This window comes from Mugil cephalus, chromosome 8 (genome assembly GCF_022458985.1).
Source record: "Mugil cephalus isolate CIBA_MC_2020 chromosome 8, CIBA_Mcephalus_1.1, whole genome shotgun sequence".
NCBI classification, from domain to species: domain Eukaryota; kingdom Metazoa; phylum Chordata; class Actinopteri; order Mugiliformes; family Mugilidae; genus Mugil; species Mugil cephalus.
Window position 1 is genome coordinate 3,694,947 of NC_061777.1, and position 18,962 is coordinate 3,713,908.

The 18,962-nt window shown below is 41.9% G+C and overlaps 1 protein-coding gene across 1 annotated transcript in view; it reads left to right on the plus strand.

The window, feature by feature from the left end:
• The first annotated feature begins 5,878 nt into the window (after positions 1-5,878).
• srrm4 (serine/arginine repetitive matrix 4) overlaps positions 5,879-18,962 on the plus strand; it is a 64,606-nt gene continuing 51,522 nt past the window's right edge. The window contains exon 1 of the mRNA XM_047591330.1: positions 5,879-6,809. Within this exon, the coding sequence (XP_047447286.1) occupies positions 6,607-6,809 (203 nt within the window). The 5' untranslated portion in view covers positions 5,879-6,606. The remainder of the gene's footprint in view (positions 6,810-18,962) is intronic.

The following is an 18,962-nucleotide window of genomic DNA, read 5'->3' on the forward strand; positions in this document are numbered from 1 at the left end:
TATCCCTTTACTAAAATATATATATATATAAATGTCGAATCAACCAAAGATTTTGCGACCCCCCCTGCAGTACCTCCACAGACCACCTAGGGGGCGCGGACCCCCTGTTGATGTAAACCATGTGCTTAGAGACTTTCAACATCAGCCAGCCATTTCAGCAAGAAGAGATAATTTGGAAGTAAGAAACAAGATTTACTGAAAAGCTTGTGAGCTCAAATATTCTGTACATATATCTCATAGAATTTTATACTGTATATTTTCACAATATTTTCTTGTAACTTACTACCTCATTCTTACACTATTTTTAAGATTTTTATTTTTTATTTTTGTCTTATTCTATTTTTTTCTCCTTGACTCATACTCTTATGTCTATGTCTGGTCACATCCATGTTCTCTGTTATCTCGTTCATATAATTCATATTCCCTGGACAACAAAGACGAGGACAAAGCAGTTTTGTCCAGATTTTTTCTTGAGGGCCTTGAAGCAGCACTGAGAAGCTGATTGGACTGAAGACTCAGATGTGGAGTGGAGTCCTGGTTGACTGGAGTACAGGAAAACAAAAAAAAAAAAAAGAAAGGTTACCGAAAGAACAGAGAACATAAGAAATCAATACATGTTGTATTAGAGCCGGCCATATATGTAGGTGACTGATCGATCAAATGAAAAATGAAATGAAGAGGTGTGGTGTGTATATATATAAATATATATCCTGCAGGTAGATGAACCAGGAGCAGAGCAAACAAGGACGAACAAGAAACATTATGAAGACGTAACGACAGCAGATTCAGATAAATGTTCCGATAAATTCTGATTTATTAGCTTTACATTAGTTTAGGCTTTTTAATATCTACACCGATCAGGCGTAACATTATGACCACCTGTGTAATGTTTTGTAGAATAACAGAATAGTAGAATATTACACAGGATGTTGTTAGTAGGGGCTTTGATATAGTGAATTCAGAGGCCAGGTCAGGTCAAGGAGTGTCATTGTTATGGGGTGGGGGTGTCTGCTCTGGTCTAGGTGGGTGCTACATGTCTAAGTAACATCCACATGAATGAATGAAGTGGTTTTAATGTTGTGGCTCATCGGTGTAAACTTCTACTATATGGTACAAAACAATGTCCCATATTTACACGTATCAGTACTGAAATAGTGTAACACAGGTGTGTTCACGATGTCTTGAAGACGACAGACAGAGAAAAATGGGTCACAGATAAAAACTTTATTGACGTTCACCCCTTTATGAACAACAGCTCTGTCTTTCATGAGCATAAGAATTGGACAAGTGATTGATTGTTGAACATTTTGCAGAGATATTTGAAAAGGGCTCTTTTTAAAAAAAAAAAAAATACAGGAACAAAACTAAATTGCTTTTTCAGATGTTGGAATCAATTGTAATTTTCTTTTTCCTCATAATGCTGCATTCCAAAACTCAGTCAAAACATTTTCAGTATCCACACTAAACTTAACATTTTCATTTGCTATACCTAAGAAATCTTTACGTTGCTCCCCACCTGCTCCACACCAGGATTTTTTAAGGCATAATTCACATATGTTCTAATAAAACAATGCTTTTTCCTTTTTCTCACTACAGCTTTGTTTAACGTCTTCTAATATTCCCCCAGTTTGAAATGTTGCATGTCCTCTCTCCTCAGAAACTAATGAGACAGTGAGTAAAGGTAAAGGTGCATCTTGAGTTTCGGAAGTGAAAAGGCCACAGAGGCGTTCCATTAATCTAGTTATGACAGCTGTGTGGTCAAATGAGGAGAGTTTCTTTCCGGGGCTGAACTACGCCGGCTAAACTTACAATTAAACAATACAGGAGAGAAAAAGTGGAGGCAAAGAAATGTTGCCGTGGTGACAGCCTATCCCCAGATAATGCCAGCGGCTGATTTGTCTTGAAGTCGTGAGGAGGTGTGCGAGAAAAAAAGAAAATCCTACTTGAGTTCTGAAAGCTTTTCCTCTGTGTTATTTATTTTATTATTTTTTTTTAATTCGTCAGTCTCACTTTGGGCAGAAGAAGAAACTCAGTAACTTGAACTCTCATCGGTGAAGAGAAAACAATTTTGCCTTTGCGACTTAAAAATATCCGCAGAGATGAATCCATCTGCTCTAATGGCTGCAATTACTGTCAGCTCCAGATCTGACAGTTCAGCCCCATCGCTGCAATTTTTATGTATTTTCTCTGCTTCTTTCAAAATAAATTAAATAAACACATTTTTTAATCTAATTCATGATTTACTTTGAGTGGATGCACGTAGCTGTGCTGCTGATGATACGGAGCAGTTTGGATGTTATGTTGGCATGATGTCTGGAATCCAGAAGCATTAAGTGCCAATTATAACGAAGAACGCAAAGTGTCTCTGAGTGCGATTTGACGGAACACTTTAAAAACCAGTTACTGTCACTAGCTGCAATTCTCTCCATGAAAACACCAAGGCTGAAACACAAAGCGATTCTTTCCACAGATTAATGACTTCTCTCCACAACAGCTTTGTGTCCTTCAGCTGAGCTTTCCATGTAAAAAAAAATAAAGCACTTCATGAAAACACTCAGCGGGAGGGAGCCCGACCCGCTGCCCTCGACACAACCTCGACTCGGGCCTCGTGGTTTGATATTCCATGAACGAAACCCGCTTCCACGTCACCGGGGCCGGACTCCGCTCCAGCCCCGGGGTTTGATTCGAGGGTTACCTCTGCTCCATCTTTATGCAGAGCACACTGATTAAGGAGCCACTCATCATTAAGTGGCTGCCGTTGTTATACATGGAGGTTCCGTGTTATCAGCTAATATATGCGTTATTAAACCTGACGAGGTACAGCCAGGCGCCCGCGTCTTCATGCATGCCGAATAGGAGGCAGAGATATTAATTCCCGCCCACGCCTCGACACGACTCCTCAGCCACAGGGAAGGAGAAGTGCACATGACGGCGCTGTGAGTAAAGAGTGTGAAAACTTTTGTTTGTGACACCTCATTCACACCCACAGCGACGGAATATTGTGTTATTTATCCGGGATGATACGGTTTGGAAACATAATAGATGCTTTTATGTTTAAAATGTTAGTGTCATCCAGTGGAATCAGTGGGTGTTAATAGATAGATAGATAGATAGATAGATAGATAGATAGATAGATAGATGCTATGGTGCATGAATGAATAAAGATGGTTGACTGAGTCTTTGAAGGCTGGTTTTCATTGAAATCTAGAAATCAGTATAAATTTTTTTTTGCTCTGAAAGAATGTTCCACACAAATGTGACCAGAAAAGCTTTAGAACAGCAGATGTTGAAGGAGTTGCGAAGTGAAAAGATGGAATAACTGACACAGAGACGTCAGGGATAACACACACACGTATGCACTGATCTGGCATAACATTAGGACCACCTGCCTAATATAGTGTAGGTCTCCCTTGTGCCTCCAAAACACCAGTTGTGACTCACCAGAGAGTGGACATGGAGCTTTGTGAGGGGCCTCTGTGGATCAGCTTGGGATCTGGTGAATTTGAAGGCCAGGTCAACACCTTGTGTCGCTTTTCATGTTTTATTTGAGTTGCTCCTAAAGGGTTTTTGTGCACCTGCTGGGGATGTCTGCTGCCATCAAGGAGTGTCACTGCTCTGGGGTGGGGGGGTCTGGTCTGGTCTAGGTAGGTACTAAATATCTAAGTAACATCCGCATGAATGAATGTCAGGTTCAGAAGTTTCCCAGCAGAACACTGAATTTGTCACAAGATGATTTAAATGTTATTTTCTTCTCCCATCAGTGGTTTTAATGTTGTGGCTGATCGGTGTGTATATACATCACTCCTGCTGCAGAGTGGAACCTTTTCCTACATGAGGTCTGTCAGTTTAGCTGCGTTACAGCTTGCAAGCGACTCCAAACGTCTATAAATAGTATTTATCCTGCAAAGTATTACACAGACTTTTCTGTTGTAGCATAAACAAGGCAGCATCCCTGTGGTGGTAAATAATCCCTCCAAAGATTTCCAGCCAGAGTCCTCGGTGCTACAGCAGCAGCAGCAGCAGCAGCAGCTAGCAGCGGATGATATGCAGCATTAGAGACGGAGTGAAGACCAGGAAGAGGAGGGGAGGGAGTCAGGGGGACTGTTGAGCTGTTGCTTCTGTGTTGTGTGTTAGAGGAGCACTCTGGGGAGGGAGGGAGGAGGTATCCTCCCCCCGAGGGGAGGTTTGCGTCGGCCACATGCTCCGGCTGGTCCTCACTGAGCCAGGCCTTTTGTTATGCTGATTACTCGGCCCCTTTTGTCCAAGACGCTGATGGAGCATATGTGGGAAGAAAGAAAGGATTTCACAGTTCGCAACGTGCAGGAACAAAGACTATATTTAAAGTATTTCAATCACATATTACAAAAAAAAGGTATAGGATATAACACAGGTACCATGTATTTATTTATTTTTTTATTCCACAGCACTTCTTCTTCTGTAAATACAAGTGGTTTGTCCTGAGCCTGGTGATTATCTGAGCCTATTTGTCACATAATATGCAGCAAATGTAAGAACTTATTTATACTGAGAAGATGGATTGAATTGAAAGAATGACACGAGACACAAAGGGAATGACACAAAGAATGAAGGGAAGGAGGAAGCTGAGAGTGAAACAATGCCACTGCAATAAAAGAAGCAGCTTAAGAAAAAGTAAAAGGGACTGACACAAGAAAAGAAGTGAATCTATTCACGACTAGAGTTTAGATGCTGATGTGCAGATCGATACTTATAATACCAGGTCTTTATGCTCTTAAAATTGATTCTTGAATAAAAATATCAATACTTTCGATACTTTTCATACTCAGGTTAAACCACAGCACAGAATACGAGTCATTTATGATGAGGAGGAAAAAAGAGGAGAGAACAGAGTCACAATTAAGATGCAAGTTTTCATTTTATAGTAGCTCTTAATATTTAAACAATTTATTTTAATGGTCTTATTATTTCACTTATTTCTTTTGTTTTTAGTGTTTGAAACATATATTCTGTGTGATTGTGTCTCTGTTTGGTTTTTCTGTTGTTGCATTAGCTCGAGTTTACAGTAAATGAGGCCGATACCTCAATATCCTCCAGAGTTTAAGATAAATAAATGAATTACTCTGACGTCTTGTGTTCTTTATGAAGCTATGATTTGAAATAGATTCACCAGACGCATGAGGGTTTAGGTTTATAAAGCTCTTAGTCCAAGCTATTTGTCAGATTTGCTTTTATCGTAGAGCCCTCAGGTTTTCTGGTCGCGGCCTTTTAATAAAACCCAGAGTTAGAACAAAAACACAGACCTGAGGGCTGCAGAGTGTTGATGTTTTTAAAACCAAGCCCAAGACGTTTGCTTTTAGTCTGGCTTTTAATTGAATCTTGACGATTATGTATTTACTCTTTTTTAAAAATCTGTTTTGTCTCAGTGATTAGCATTTTATTAGTGCTTTTTTATAGTTACATTTTTTCTTATTTATTTATTTGTCTCATTTTTTTGCTCTTAGGTCTATATAATATTTTTAGGGTTTTTTTGTGGTGTCATTTTTATTCAGCCTCTGGTGTTTCCTCACCTATCACAGCCTTGACAGTTAGCTCCTGTTCTAATGAATGCTGTGTATACTGGGGTATGGGGGCTTGTCGGGATTGTTGCATACCGTACTTTTTGCTACTTGTTGTATGAAAAGTGCTTTACAAATAAAGTCTGATTGATTGATAGATATTTACACAAAGTATCGGATCAGTATCAGCCTGAATTTTACTCAGTGTCGGACCGGAAAGAAAATCGCTGGTATCGAACATCACTACTAGAGTGAGACAAGTGTATCAAAGAGAAAGAAGGAGAGAGAGAGAGAGAGAGAAAGAGGATGACAGAGGGTGTCCTCCTTCCCGGCTTCCCGCCCACAATTTTGACGTCACGGCCAGAGAGACACAAAACAAGCCGCTCTCAGCTGAGCTCCACACTCGATTTTCACTCACTCACTCCCCAACTCGCATCATCACTCACGCCTGCCCTCAAACAGCCGCCTGGTCGTCCGCCGCCGAGCGTCTTCTCCACACAACAGACGCTCCACTCTTAGACACAAACAGAAAAAAAAAAAGAAAAAGAAACCCTCACTCCTCTCCTCTCCTCTCCTCTCCTCTCCTCTCCTCTCGACTGAACCGGGCTTCATCTGTTGTGAAGGAATGCCTTATTTAGTGTGAAGCTGCCGTCAAGGAAGGGGAGGAGGAGGAGGAGAGGGGGGAAAGGAGACCCCATCCCAAAGAGCAGCAGATGTGACAGAAGGGGGTGAGGCAAAGAGAGAGGAACAGAATCTCTCCCCCCACCACCCACCCCTCCTCATCTGGGAGAACAATACGTCGCCTCCAAATGGAGGGGGTCAGCTTTTGTCCTTCTCCTCCCGCTCAAGAGTGAAGAGCAGACAGACGCGCTGACACACTGACCTGCTGCTGCTGCTGAGAGAGGAGAAGACGGAGAAGCAGAAGAGCCGCTGCTCCCTCCGCCGCTTCGCTTCAGTACTTGGACAGTTCCTGAGCAACAGCCGGCGCGAATCTGTGTTTTCATGAGAGCGTAGAGAGACCGTCTGTCCAGGGACCGAAGCCCATTCGGTTTGGGAGAGTTAAGAGCCACAGATGCAGCCGCCGTGTTCGCTCCAGCTCGGCCCCCGCGGCCCCTCGCCCTCCCCGGGATCGCAGGGCGGCACCGCCTGCCTCCAGCAGCTGGAGGAGAAGCTGCTCTTTGAGAAGTTTTGGAAGGGGACTTTCAAGGCTGTGGCCACCCCGAGACCAGAGAGCGTGATCGTGGCCAGCATCACCGCCCGCAGGAGAGTCCCCGAGTGAGTGCTTTACTTTTAAAGCTTCCTTTCTCATTTAGAAATATATATATGTTTATATATGTGTGTGTGTGCAATCTGGTGAACCTTCCAGTCAAGCTTCTGTTTGTGAGAAAGGAAACTGAGTCAGCAAAGTGGGGTGTGGAGTCTCTGCTGGTGTAGCTGCTCACTTTTCTAGAAATGTTCCCAAGTCTGCTGTCGGTTTTCTCGTCGCAATAAAAGCAAGTTTGTAAAAAATATCCAATAAAAGCCGGTAACATTCGGTTGTGGGTGCGCAGCCCAGATTTGACCTAAATACAGAGACACGGCTTGACCCGGCAAATCTGTGCATCCTGTTGGTTCCGGAAGAGATTCAGAACTCTTACAGGTTTCGGTCTTCATGCGTCTGTTGTGTGTGCAGCCACATGTGACACTCAGCCAAACACAGCTGGCCTGAAGAGTGTGACGTTCAGTTATTTGTCCCCTTTTAAAGGTCATGTGGCAGCAGCTCCGTGCCTCCAATGTCAGTCTTGTCCCTTCTCCCCTCCGTGACATGGCGTTGTGCCAGAGCCTCTGCCGAAGGAGCAACATGTCACGTGTTTGCACACACACTTTCATCCGTCCAACTGAAGGTTAGCTGCAGCTCTTGCAGCCTTGGAGGTGAAGATGAATGTCCCTCTTCCTTAACACTTTCCACATCCCTTCGTCTGCATCATCCACCATCGTGTGCTGGTGGCTTTGACAGGTTTATCCGTATAATCTGCTTTGCCTTTTGTCAAACACTTCACATCCCCTTGCGTGTTTGTGTTTGAAAAATCTCTGCAAATCTAATACAGCCCTCGAACATGGATGAGATATTTGCATGGCCTCGCTCCCAGACACATGCGGTTCTGGCAAACGGTTCAGCTTTTGCTTGGGTGACCTTTGAATGGTTTTGACATCCACTATCAACTTTCTCTTATGTGAAATTAGCTATGTTAATGAGGATTAGAATGGCCCATTTCATCCTACATCGGCGCAGGCAGTGGAAAGACACACTGAACCAAATAATGTGCCTTTAATGGCTTCTATTACGGCGGGACCATAACGCCGCACACGGCCTGCTCATGACGGACTTCATTAGCTTGCAGGATGAGACAAAGTGAGCCCTTTTATTGTGAGAATCTGACCAAGTGTGCTTTTGTTTCGCCTTGGCCCCCGCGCTGCAATCTAACCAAATGACTGCAGCCTCAATTTCTCTGTCACTCCCCCACGGCCTGGTGCAGACGACAGATTCAAGTCTATTTGGGGAAACTCGGGAGGAAAAAAATAAATAAATTGAAACAAAGTAAGTAGACTCACAAAAAAAAAGAAGGAATAGAAATGAAATGTAATGTGGCCGGCTGCCACGAACTGAGCAGTCTTTCTGAAATAGCCAGACACTCTGGAGCGGGGCCCAGCTGTCTCTTCAGCTTTAGTGTCTCTGGAAAGGAATCTCTCCGCAAGTGGTTTTACCCCTCCATGGGCGACAGTGACAATGATGGCAGCGTGGCAGGGGCAGGCGAGAGCGAGCGTCCCCAGTGAGCAGACATAATGTTTCTAATTTGCCCCCACCACCTCCGAACCCCTTGCCCAGCGTTGGCCCCACATCTGTTTTTACCTCCATGAGCAGCAGAGGCATCCAGCGGGAATTTTTTTGGGTGATACAGATTGTAAATAATGAGTAACAACACAACAAATAAGCCAGAGAATGCAGGATGGAAGCAGGAGGAGGAGGAGGAGGATGAGGAGGGTTGGAGCATCCTGCCTCCCTCCTCGCATCCGCACTGTTGATTTTGCCCGAGCGCGGTGCAACTGGGGAGTGCTTAGACCATCAGAATGCATGGCCTTAGGCTCGCTCTTCTTTATCTCCAACGTTATTATTCACCGTGGATATAACTGAGAGGTGATGCACAATTGCAGCGAAAGTGAGAGGGCCTCACGCACGACAAACAGAGATGAAGAGAAAGAGGAGAGGAGACGGAGACGGAGGTGTAGGTCCTTCTTTCTCCATTTACTCGCAAAATAAAAACGCTGGCCCCGGCCTGATAGCCACCGAGGAGTAATTAGAGTTTAGCTGCTGTCCCTCTGCCATCCCTGTCGGGGAGGAGTTCACTGGCTCCGTCCGTGCAGCGGGGTGGGGTGTCTCTCAGAAACCATTATGACCATTATGACCCTGCAAGCTGCTTTGTTCGTGGTTGTAGAGGGGGGTGGCTCCTCATTAAAAATGCGGCCTGGCTAACTTTAGGTTTGCGGAGTAGCGGTGTCGGTGTGCGTGCGCTCATCTGCACTGGAGATGTTTACCAGCGATTGTTTGAAATGTGGGTGTAAGCTCGTTCATGTGTGTGTGGCTGCTGCGTTAGTGGGGTCCTGTCCAACTCTGTGGCAGATGGCAAGCTTGAGAGAGTGCAAAGGAAGGGGGAGGGAGGTGTGTGTCTTTGTGTGTGCATGTGTGCATGTGTGTGTGTAGAATGGGGGGGTAGGAGGGGGGGGGGGTCCAGGCCTCTTACCTCAGCAGATGCTGGTTTAACGAGGAAGAGAGGGAACGGGTTTTGGAGGTTCTTGTACGCTGACAGCACCAGTGGGAATACACAGCGGCAGGCCGGTCGGACACATTTGAAAGGAGGCTGATGAAACCATGAAACCACTGCCGCTGGCTCAGGAGACACGTTTGGACACAGATGAAAACAGTGAATGGTTTAGTTGCGTTGAGACGAGATGATTTTCCTTTTTGGTTGCGAGTGTAGAACGTTGTGAAGTGAATGTTTTTATGCTTTGGACTGTAACTCAGAGCAAACAAAGACATGTAGACATTTAGAGATGTCACAGCGAGAAGATGTGATATCAGCCACAACATTATGACCACTGACAGGAGATGTGAATAACATCTAAACCATCTTGTGACAAATCAGTGTTCTGCCGGGAAACGTTTGGACCTGGTTTTCATGGAGATGTTTCATACAAGCTGCATCTACTTAACAACTGATTAAATTAAGAGTTCTTCTTTTTGTTGCATCCTTCCAATTTGTGGGCTTTGGCCTAAACAGTATTTAGCAATATGTGTGAGACTATTTCCTAGCCTAGAGCAGTGACTAAATAGGAATTGTCAAAGTAATTGCTTTCATATCAGGCATAACATTATGACCACTGACAGGAGAAGTGGATAATATTGAACCATCTTGTGACATCAGTGTTCTGCTGGGAAACTTTTGGACCTGATATTCATTCATGTGGATGTTACTTAGACATGTAGCACCCACCTAGACCAGACCAGATCAGGCCCCCCCTGGACTATACCATGACCTGGATGACTGAGAACTTTTACATTCAAACCAAAGAAAGAATATTACAACTGTCTGATGTCGCTGCAGCGCCGGTGCATTGATTTGCATTAGATTCAAGGATTGTTACACATCATTATATCTTGGTTGTCGTTTCCTTAACTTTGGAAATTCTGTCACTTATCCGGGAATACGGCGATGTCACGACAACAAAGCCTGACAGGGCAGATAAAAAAAAAAAACGTTAGTTCAGAAGATAAGACAGGCTGAAGATAATCAAAGCCGCTCTCTCTCAGAGTAAAAGCGTGCGCACCCGAAATGTCAGTAACAGGGTTGCGTCGCAGGTGGATCTGTTTTGAGCGCTCGTGGTTCCAGATGTAAAACTCATTATTTTATATTTCCACTGACAGTTACGTGACTCACACAGTCGGAGCCTGGATGGACACAAAGAACAGAAACTAATTCATATGTGGCTGCGTTTGGCTACAGCTGGAACTGTGAGCGTTGGGCGCTGATATCACTTTAGCTGCAGTGAGATGATATAAGTTTGACAGATCACCTGGTCTTCACACACAGCTGTGGACCAACAGAGGTCATGCACTGATGTCACTGCCACCTGAGGCCACACCCCCTTTTGTGATACTGCAAGAGGTCGCAAAACCGTTGGTTGATTAGCCATTTTTCATATATACATATATATATATATATATTTTTTTTTTTTTTAATTTTCCTTGCAAATTTAATTTTAATTTCTTGAAATACATATTAACATGAATCCAACATATTTTAGTAAAGGGATAAATGGAGGCAGAAGTTATCTTTCAGTCAGCACTCCACTCATTCAGCGATACAGGAGCTGTCTCACAAAACGAATATTTTAACCAGTGTATTATTTGAATAGTGTAATATGAATGCAAAATTCTCATAATAATGTATATTTATAAATAGCACTAGGCCAAGGTTAACATCCCTACTTAATCATGCTTCAAAACGTTGAAGACTCCTGACTTAAGGTTTGACTTCATCAAAAAATGAATATTTCCTGACACCAAATGTGAACCACAACACCAGGTTTCTTCTCTTTTCAACTGTTCAACTGACTTCGCTCGCTGTGATGTCACGTTCATACCCTCTGCTGTGGCTCTAGTTTGCCTTTTCGCCGGCCCGACTACTGTGAGTTTGTTCAGAACCTGCGTGACTGTCTGTCCACTCCTCAGAGGGGCTGATAAAATGTCTCGGTTTGAATTAATACTGCAGCCACTACTCTGTGAGTGGGAATAAATACATACAGGCTATAGAGTCTCACAAACGTCAAGGAGCTGCGTCAGAGCTCCCCCGTGGGACGAGGCGTCTCTCTGTCTCCACGAGAATGACAAACATGATTTAGTGACGGACGAGGACTTTATACATCTCTCTGTCGGCTCCTCTGCTCTTTTCTTCACTGAGTATCTTTACCCGACTTGTCTCGCTCTCCTCGCATCAGCATCTCCACTCCTCGCTTCTCCCGGTATCTACTACAGTGTGTGTGTGTTAACTCGCCCTCTGTGTGTCGTATTACTCAGAGTGCGCAGGATGCGGCTGCCGAAGCATCGCTGACAAGAGAGTAAGAGATGATGCCAACTCCCGAGGCAGGGATCGGACTTATCACCGAAATGAATTCATGTCTGATATTGATTCCCAAATCTATCTGAATCCTACCGCTGTCTGCGCCTGTTTCACTCTGCTCTATAGCGGGATGCATTTTATCTGTCACAAATAGGGAAGATATAAGAAATGTAAACTGGATTCTGTGTATATCTGATACCTTCATGACTAGTCTATTAGATTTGAATCACTTCACCTCTTGTATTGTCAAAGCATGCAGCTGAACATTAGGAGACAGTTGAAGAAACCATGAAGTAGATGAAGAATGAAGAGTATTTATGGAAAAAACTACTAGAAACTGTAGAAGTTTGATCAGTTCATTCATTCAGACAGTACATTCTGTAAAAAATGATGGACACCATGACAGCTTTGAAGCAAGTAGAGCTCCCCCTGGTGACTGGCTGCAGAATAGGTCATAAGCTCCGCCCCCTCCTTGATAGTGGATGGGATGGTTCCTATCATTTTATTTATCCCATAAAACTCTAAGAGTAAAGACATAAATAAATTAGCACACTGTACAATTTAACATTTCTTTGAAACTGGTGGAGGCAGAGCACAGCGCAGTATTATGCGAATCAAAAAGCAAGTGTGGAGGAAGTGTGGGCGGGTCGTGAATAACGTGGCTCCGCCCTCGAATCACACTGAGCAGACTCTGGCCTCTGGAAGTGGAGACGTCCATATTTTCTACAGTCCATGATACACAACACATTGCTTTTTTGTTTGTTTCTTTTTTTTTGTTAGATATCTTGTACCATTTGAAGTCTGTGATTTTCGGTTTTTAAATTTTGTGCTAAATAGAAAAACACTGCGTTGATTTAAGGATGAAAAAATTAAAGCAATTATAAAGGACTCCTCAAAATCCTGAAAGCAACATTTTAATCTGGGATCATCAGTTAAAATTGAATTCAAAAGGTTGTAAACAAACCACACATCTAGATGTTTGACAGGAGAGTTGCAAAGACATTCTTGATAATAATAAAACAAAAAAACACTTAGAGAGACATGTTTATGACTTCAATTATTTTTGTGTTTGCTGAAATTGTAAGACATGTAGCACTCCCCCCGAAATCTCCCCCTGACAAAAAAAAAAGCATTTCTAAAGCATGATGCAAGACCTCTCATGCTGCTAAATCAAATTGAATATTTCTAATAGCAGAAAACTGTGCTCTATTTAAGAGAGGTCACATATAGAATTTCATGCAGTGATGTATCAAAGTACTGTGGCTCCGTCTGTGAGAGTCAGAAAAATTCTAATTATGCCCCTTTCACAGCCATAAAGTACAAAAAAGAAAAGTTTTAGAAAGTAGCAGCAATGATTAGGGTCTTTTTGGGGTGTAGTGCAGCTCGAGCCTTTGTGAGAAAATAATAGCCTGCAGTGACTGCTGTAGAGTGAGTAATCATTGCTAAATAGTTGCAGGATAGAGGACTTCTTAGGAGCTTTTAGAAATAAAGCCAAACATCACTCCCTTTGGTCTTAAATGACCGGGTTCTACAAATTACTAATTACTTACTTTGTTGGACAGTAGCGGGATTATGAGACAGTTTCATTTAGAAGAAGATTGTGTTTTTCTGGACCAGAGTTAATGAGTAAACAAAAATGTAATTTGCCGACCGTCCCTTTAACTCCAAAGTACTTCTGAGCCTAAAGCCCCGTGCACATATAAAACATATAAAACAAGTTTCTCGTCGACTTTACAAATGGTTAGTGGACATTCAAGACCCTCGTTGCCAAGGTAACATCTTGCAGATTTAACATAAGTCATTTGCTAGTGTATGGATGGAGCTAGTGGGTAACTTATAAACCAACAGGTATAATTCATTCCCTTGTCTTCTAACATATGTACATGGAGTCACTGTTTCAGAGGAATGATCTGTTCTCAGTCAACGCTGCAAGTTCACAGTGAGGATGTGAATAGTTGTTATATTTTGGTATTTATGATCATGTTTAGAGAGGTAACGTGACTGATTGTCCTTATCAAACTCTACAACTCCTCCTGCTCAGTGTTGGTTAGCCTGAGCATTTCAGACTGCATATGTCCAATATTATCCTTGTGCAATATTTTGTTTTACACATCTTCCATTTTTTGTTCTATCTTCTTGAAACAGACACTTTACAGATATATTTATCATCAGTGTACAGTTTATCGGAGCAATGAAACAATTTCCTTGAAGGATTAATAAAGTGCTCTATTCTGAGGGACTGATCTCCATAGTAAGCAAACGCATACAATCAACTTAAGCTGAGATGTGGACGTCATGAGAGCTCCTAAGCAAGTAGAGCTCCCCCTGGTGACTGACTGCAGTATAGGTCATTAGCTCCGCCCCCTCCATGTCAACAGATGGGACTTGGGTCTAAATGAAACACTAAAATACACGTCAAATAAATTTTTTTTTGACAGATCATGTTGACAGACAGTTGCCATGACAATCGCTCTGCGAAGCAGACCCATAAAACCATAAGAAATAAAAATATAAATAAATAAATACAGTGTGTAATTCAACATTTCTTTATATTATCATTATTCTATCTTCTTGACACTTAAATATGTAAATTAATAAACACGTATACTGCGAGAGAATACTGAAGATTTTAGAAAACATGAACTTAAATTCTTTTCTTTAATTTGTCGAGTTGTGACTGCTCTATGGTGGTTGAAGTTCAGCCATTATTTCCAGTCACCACATGTTAATTTACCTACTATCGCTCCAACTCTTTATTAACGTTCTACGGTCTCTTGTTGTCACATTGCTGCTGCTGGTCTCTTCCTGTCTGCGCATCCCTAAGTGATGCTTACGGTGAAAGCGTCCTGCAGGGGCCGGTCAGACAGATGACCTCTAACATTAACAACTAACAACTCTGCTACCATCCATATACCTCCACAGCTGCTCGCTTTGTCTAAGCCCAGAGGACTGCCGCAGGACAGACAGGAGTTCACTGTGCTGCCGTCTTATTTTGTCTTAGTCTTTAACACGTGTGGATGATTTAGTAGGAGATGCAGTCAAAGGATTTGTTCACTCTATCAACAGGCCCAAAGAAACTGATGGGCAGAACAGCTGCACAGAGTAAGAAAGACATTCACTGGCCCACGACACAAAATGACTGTAATATATCACCGTGGGGAATTTGAAGGTGCTATCGATGAACGCAGATGACTCAACAATTACTTCAAAAGGTGATATTCTCGGCTTTTAAGAGCTCACTTTGACATTTTCAAATTTCACTCTCATCGGTGCCGACCAGCTCTGTGAGAAATGAGTTTAGCTCTAACGACACACCTATCGATCCCGACCAGACGATGATGTGCTGCACTTGTGGACTAACTTGTGATGGATGTTTGACAAAGCATGAGCAGGATGGGTAGAACGTCTGAAAGCAGAATGAGAGCTCAAAACAGTCTGAATGAATCTGACATTTTTATTGTTTTGGGTTTATGAATCATGAGAGGGAGACTTCAGTATATATACAGTATATGCTGCAAAGTAATAACCCAATCAGGCATAACATTATGACCACTGTCCTAATGTTGTATAGGTCTCCTTCGTGCCTCCAGAACGGTTGTGGCTCATCAGAGAATGGACATTAGCTGTGGCTACGCTGTCTCCCTCTGTTTCTCCTTCTCTCTTCTGCTCATCTTTTTTAATTACTCCTCTGTCTCCTTTAGTGATAACAGTGCTTGTAATAAACATTTCGAGGCGAGGCTTTTTGAATTGGAAGCATGACTCCACACCATGAAAAAACCAGTAGCTAGCCAGCACCCTGTAGCCTGTGTGTACCAAGCGTAGCTCCTGTTAGCATAGCTCCTGCTAGCCGTCCCTCTGCAGCTCCCATGTTTGTTCATGTTTTATTTAGTTGTGTCAGGCCGCTTCCTGCTGCAGATGGCATTGCCTCGTCTGGTCTAGGTGGGTGCTACATGTCTAAGCAACATCCACGTGAATGAATGTCAGGTTCAAAAGTTTCTCAAACACTCAAGATGGTCAGTGTTATTTCTTCTCCTGTTAGTGGTTCAGTGTAGACGTTGTCACTGTTATTACGTATAGTGTGAGTGCATTCAAACCCTTGAAGGCATCGACATGCTAACAATGAAGAGGAGCATGAGCTCTGTGCAATTGTTGCAGTTTTGTATTGTTCATTCTACTCTCCGTGGCTGGCAGGCAACATGAAGATGATATATAGAGGTAAGATGTTGTGTAAATAGGAAAAAAAAGTCAAAGAATAACTGCTGCAGTGAAATATTGTCAAATGGTAAACGGGAGAGTTTAGTTTCAGCCAGAAATCAGAGACCAATCTACTTGTCGAAATACTCAATATGGATTCTGACCCTTGACCTCCAGCTAATATTCGTCTGTGATTTTGCATCAAGGTTACAGTTGCCTTAACCTTAACCTTAACCTTAACCTTAACCTTAACCTTTAGCTTTACTGCAGCACATTCTAATCGTGACAAACCTTGAAGGAGCAAGGAATTCTCTATTTCTTCTCTGTTTCTCTTTGTAATAATATTTTGTCCTCGTGGGAATAAATGTGGTAGGCGTACATGTGAGTTTGAATGCTTGTTTGTCTCTTTGTGTTGACTGTGTGACGGATCGGCGACCTATCCAGGGTCTACCCAGCCTCTCACACAGGGTGGACGGATGGATGGATGAAGGAAAAGATGCAGCACAACACAACGTGCTTGCATGTGCAGAACGAAGGCAAACACACGGACATATATACAGGTCTACAGTTACAGTCCATATGGAGACTGACACGCATGTAGGGGGGGAAGGAAGGTCCAACATGATAATTCCTTCAGAGCTGAAGAGCAGCAGCAGCAGCATTTTTGAAGATGAAAGTGGGGAGTTGAGCGTTAACCCTTTCCCTCAAACATCAGCTCAGAGCTGCTGTGAAAATGCCCCAAAGCCATCACGGTTACTACAGCTTGGTCCATATTAGTGAGGGAAGTGATGCACACGGCCTTCCTCCTGCAGCAGCTGGCAGAATACTGAATGAATACTGAGCTTGCATGTGCAGAACGAAGGTTCTTATTTTGTGATTGATTGATTGAGCTTTATTTATTTGGAATATATTCAAATGAAACACGAAACACAATATATTTGAAAAGGGGTTGGGAGGGAATAAAACTTATCAAGTCTCACCACTCCATCAGTTATTTAACTTAAATGATTCCATATTTTATAAAAGGGAACAGTTTCTACGCCATACGTCAGTGATTTAACAAAAACAACGACAACAAAAAACAACAACAACCACCAACGAGGTGAGGCAGTTATTTTTAATTTAGTGCGATACTTTGTGTTTCATCCATATATCTTGAGTATTTTATTTTTACACATTTTTTTTTTAAATTCATCAGCTCTGAGCTTTGCTTCAGATCTATCTATAACCCATTCCATAATTGAACACAAAAGTTTTTAATTCTTGTTTTACAAAAAAGTAAAACATTCTCTCAAATTTTAACCCCAATCTCCATTTCTAAAAAATTTTTGGACTGGATTGGTTTTTTGCATTATTTGTGCTGTTTGCAGTTCAACAACGTCCATGAGTTTTACTAGTTTTAACATTATAAATAGTGAATTGGTTCTAGATATCCAGCCTTATAAATAAATCTTATGACTTTGATTTGTCAGAAGATTAGTGGATGTAGTGATTTTTTCTTAGTTGTTACCCCATAATTCAACACAGTAACTTATATACAACTGCACAGTAAAGAATATGTAATGATTTATAGTCAAGTACAGTTTTTCTATATTCAATACGTCTTGAACCCTTTCAATAATAATCCCATCTGCATGGACCTGCACCTCTGAATTGATGGCTTCATGTTTCGTCATAGCAACATCCAAATATACAGTACGACCTGTTATTGTGTTATTGAGTTCCGCGCTAAGTTGCAGATGTGTAATCATGGTCTGGATCAAATATTTATTTGAAGTGGATATTTAAATTTATAGTATAATTTATGCTTGCGTCGCAGCTTCTGGGATACCAACATAATCGTGCCCTGAGGTTTATTTTAATATTATTTCTTAGACTAGACTAATAACGTCTGAGGGAGATTACAGAATTATCATAATGCTCTAGTTTGAGTGAACTAAATTTAAAGTAGATTATAGACCTAAATACATTCAGTAAAACTTATTATTCAGTATCAGTGTTATCTCTAATATCAGCATCATTTTAAATCAGGGATTTTTTAAAAAAATCTTAAACTTGGCACACATGTTAGACATTTTACCGTGCATCATATTTCTGCTGGTAAAACTGTTCATGTAGAATAAACTTTAAAATCAGATGCAACAGAGCACACGCAAAAGGTAAAAAGTCGTGAAGTGATTGTTCACTCTCCCGTTCTGTGACAAAGACAAAGTGACAACAAAACATATTTTATTTAAGCATCGAAGGACGATGTAGACGTTCAATCAGCATCAGTAAAACATAAAGCAAGGATGTAATCTGCCACGCTTTAAAAGGAAATGTTCTGCTCCAGCGGCACAGACGGGGGAACTGATTCTGTTTGAGCCTGAGTTTTTACGCTCGAATGGGTTTAATTCCATAATGATCGCGGGAGAAAGAAAAAAATACCTTTAGCCCTGTTTTTTTTTTTTAGTTAGTATCATGAACATGGTGAATCTCCTCCACATGCTGCACTTCTTCCTCCGTGTTAAAATCAAGTGCACTGACATTTAGAAAAAACGTAAAAAGTCTCGTGGCATTTTAGTTCATTAACATAGTAAATTGTGTTGCTTGTTCACGAGACGCACGTGTGAGTGCGTCCGTGTCATTTTGTCACTTTGCCGAGTGTGCAAGAATAAATGTAGCAGATGGAGACGTAACGGCAGGGAATCATAACCAATGCATGCACATCTCTGAAATGCAAAGACTCTCCTGTAAGAAACATGAATATTATTTGGTTTATAAAGACTCTGAGGGCAAAACAAAACACGTCTAGTGCTGTCAGCATTAATTCAGTTTTATTCTTACAGCGTCAATAACAATACAAACTGTCTAAAGATGCTTGATTGAAACTTTATTTCGAACGTGTTAAAAGAGTAAGTAAACAAACCAAGAAAGGCAAATATATGTATATACATGCATACATGTACACACATACAGAATGCAAACAGAATCCAAACAAAATTGTGCAGTTTACATCCCTGAAAAGGAGTGGGCTGAAGTTAAAAACTTATTTAATCTCACCCCTTCTATTGCTTGCTTAACTTTATTCAAAGAAGAT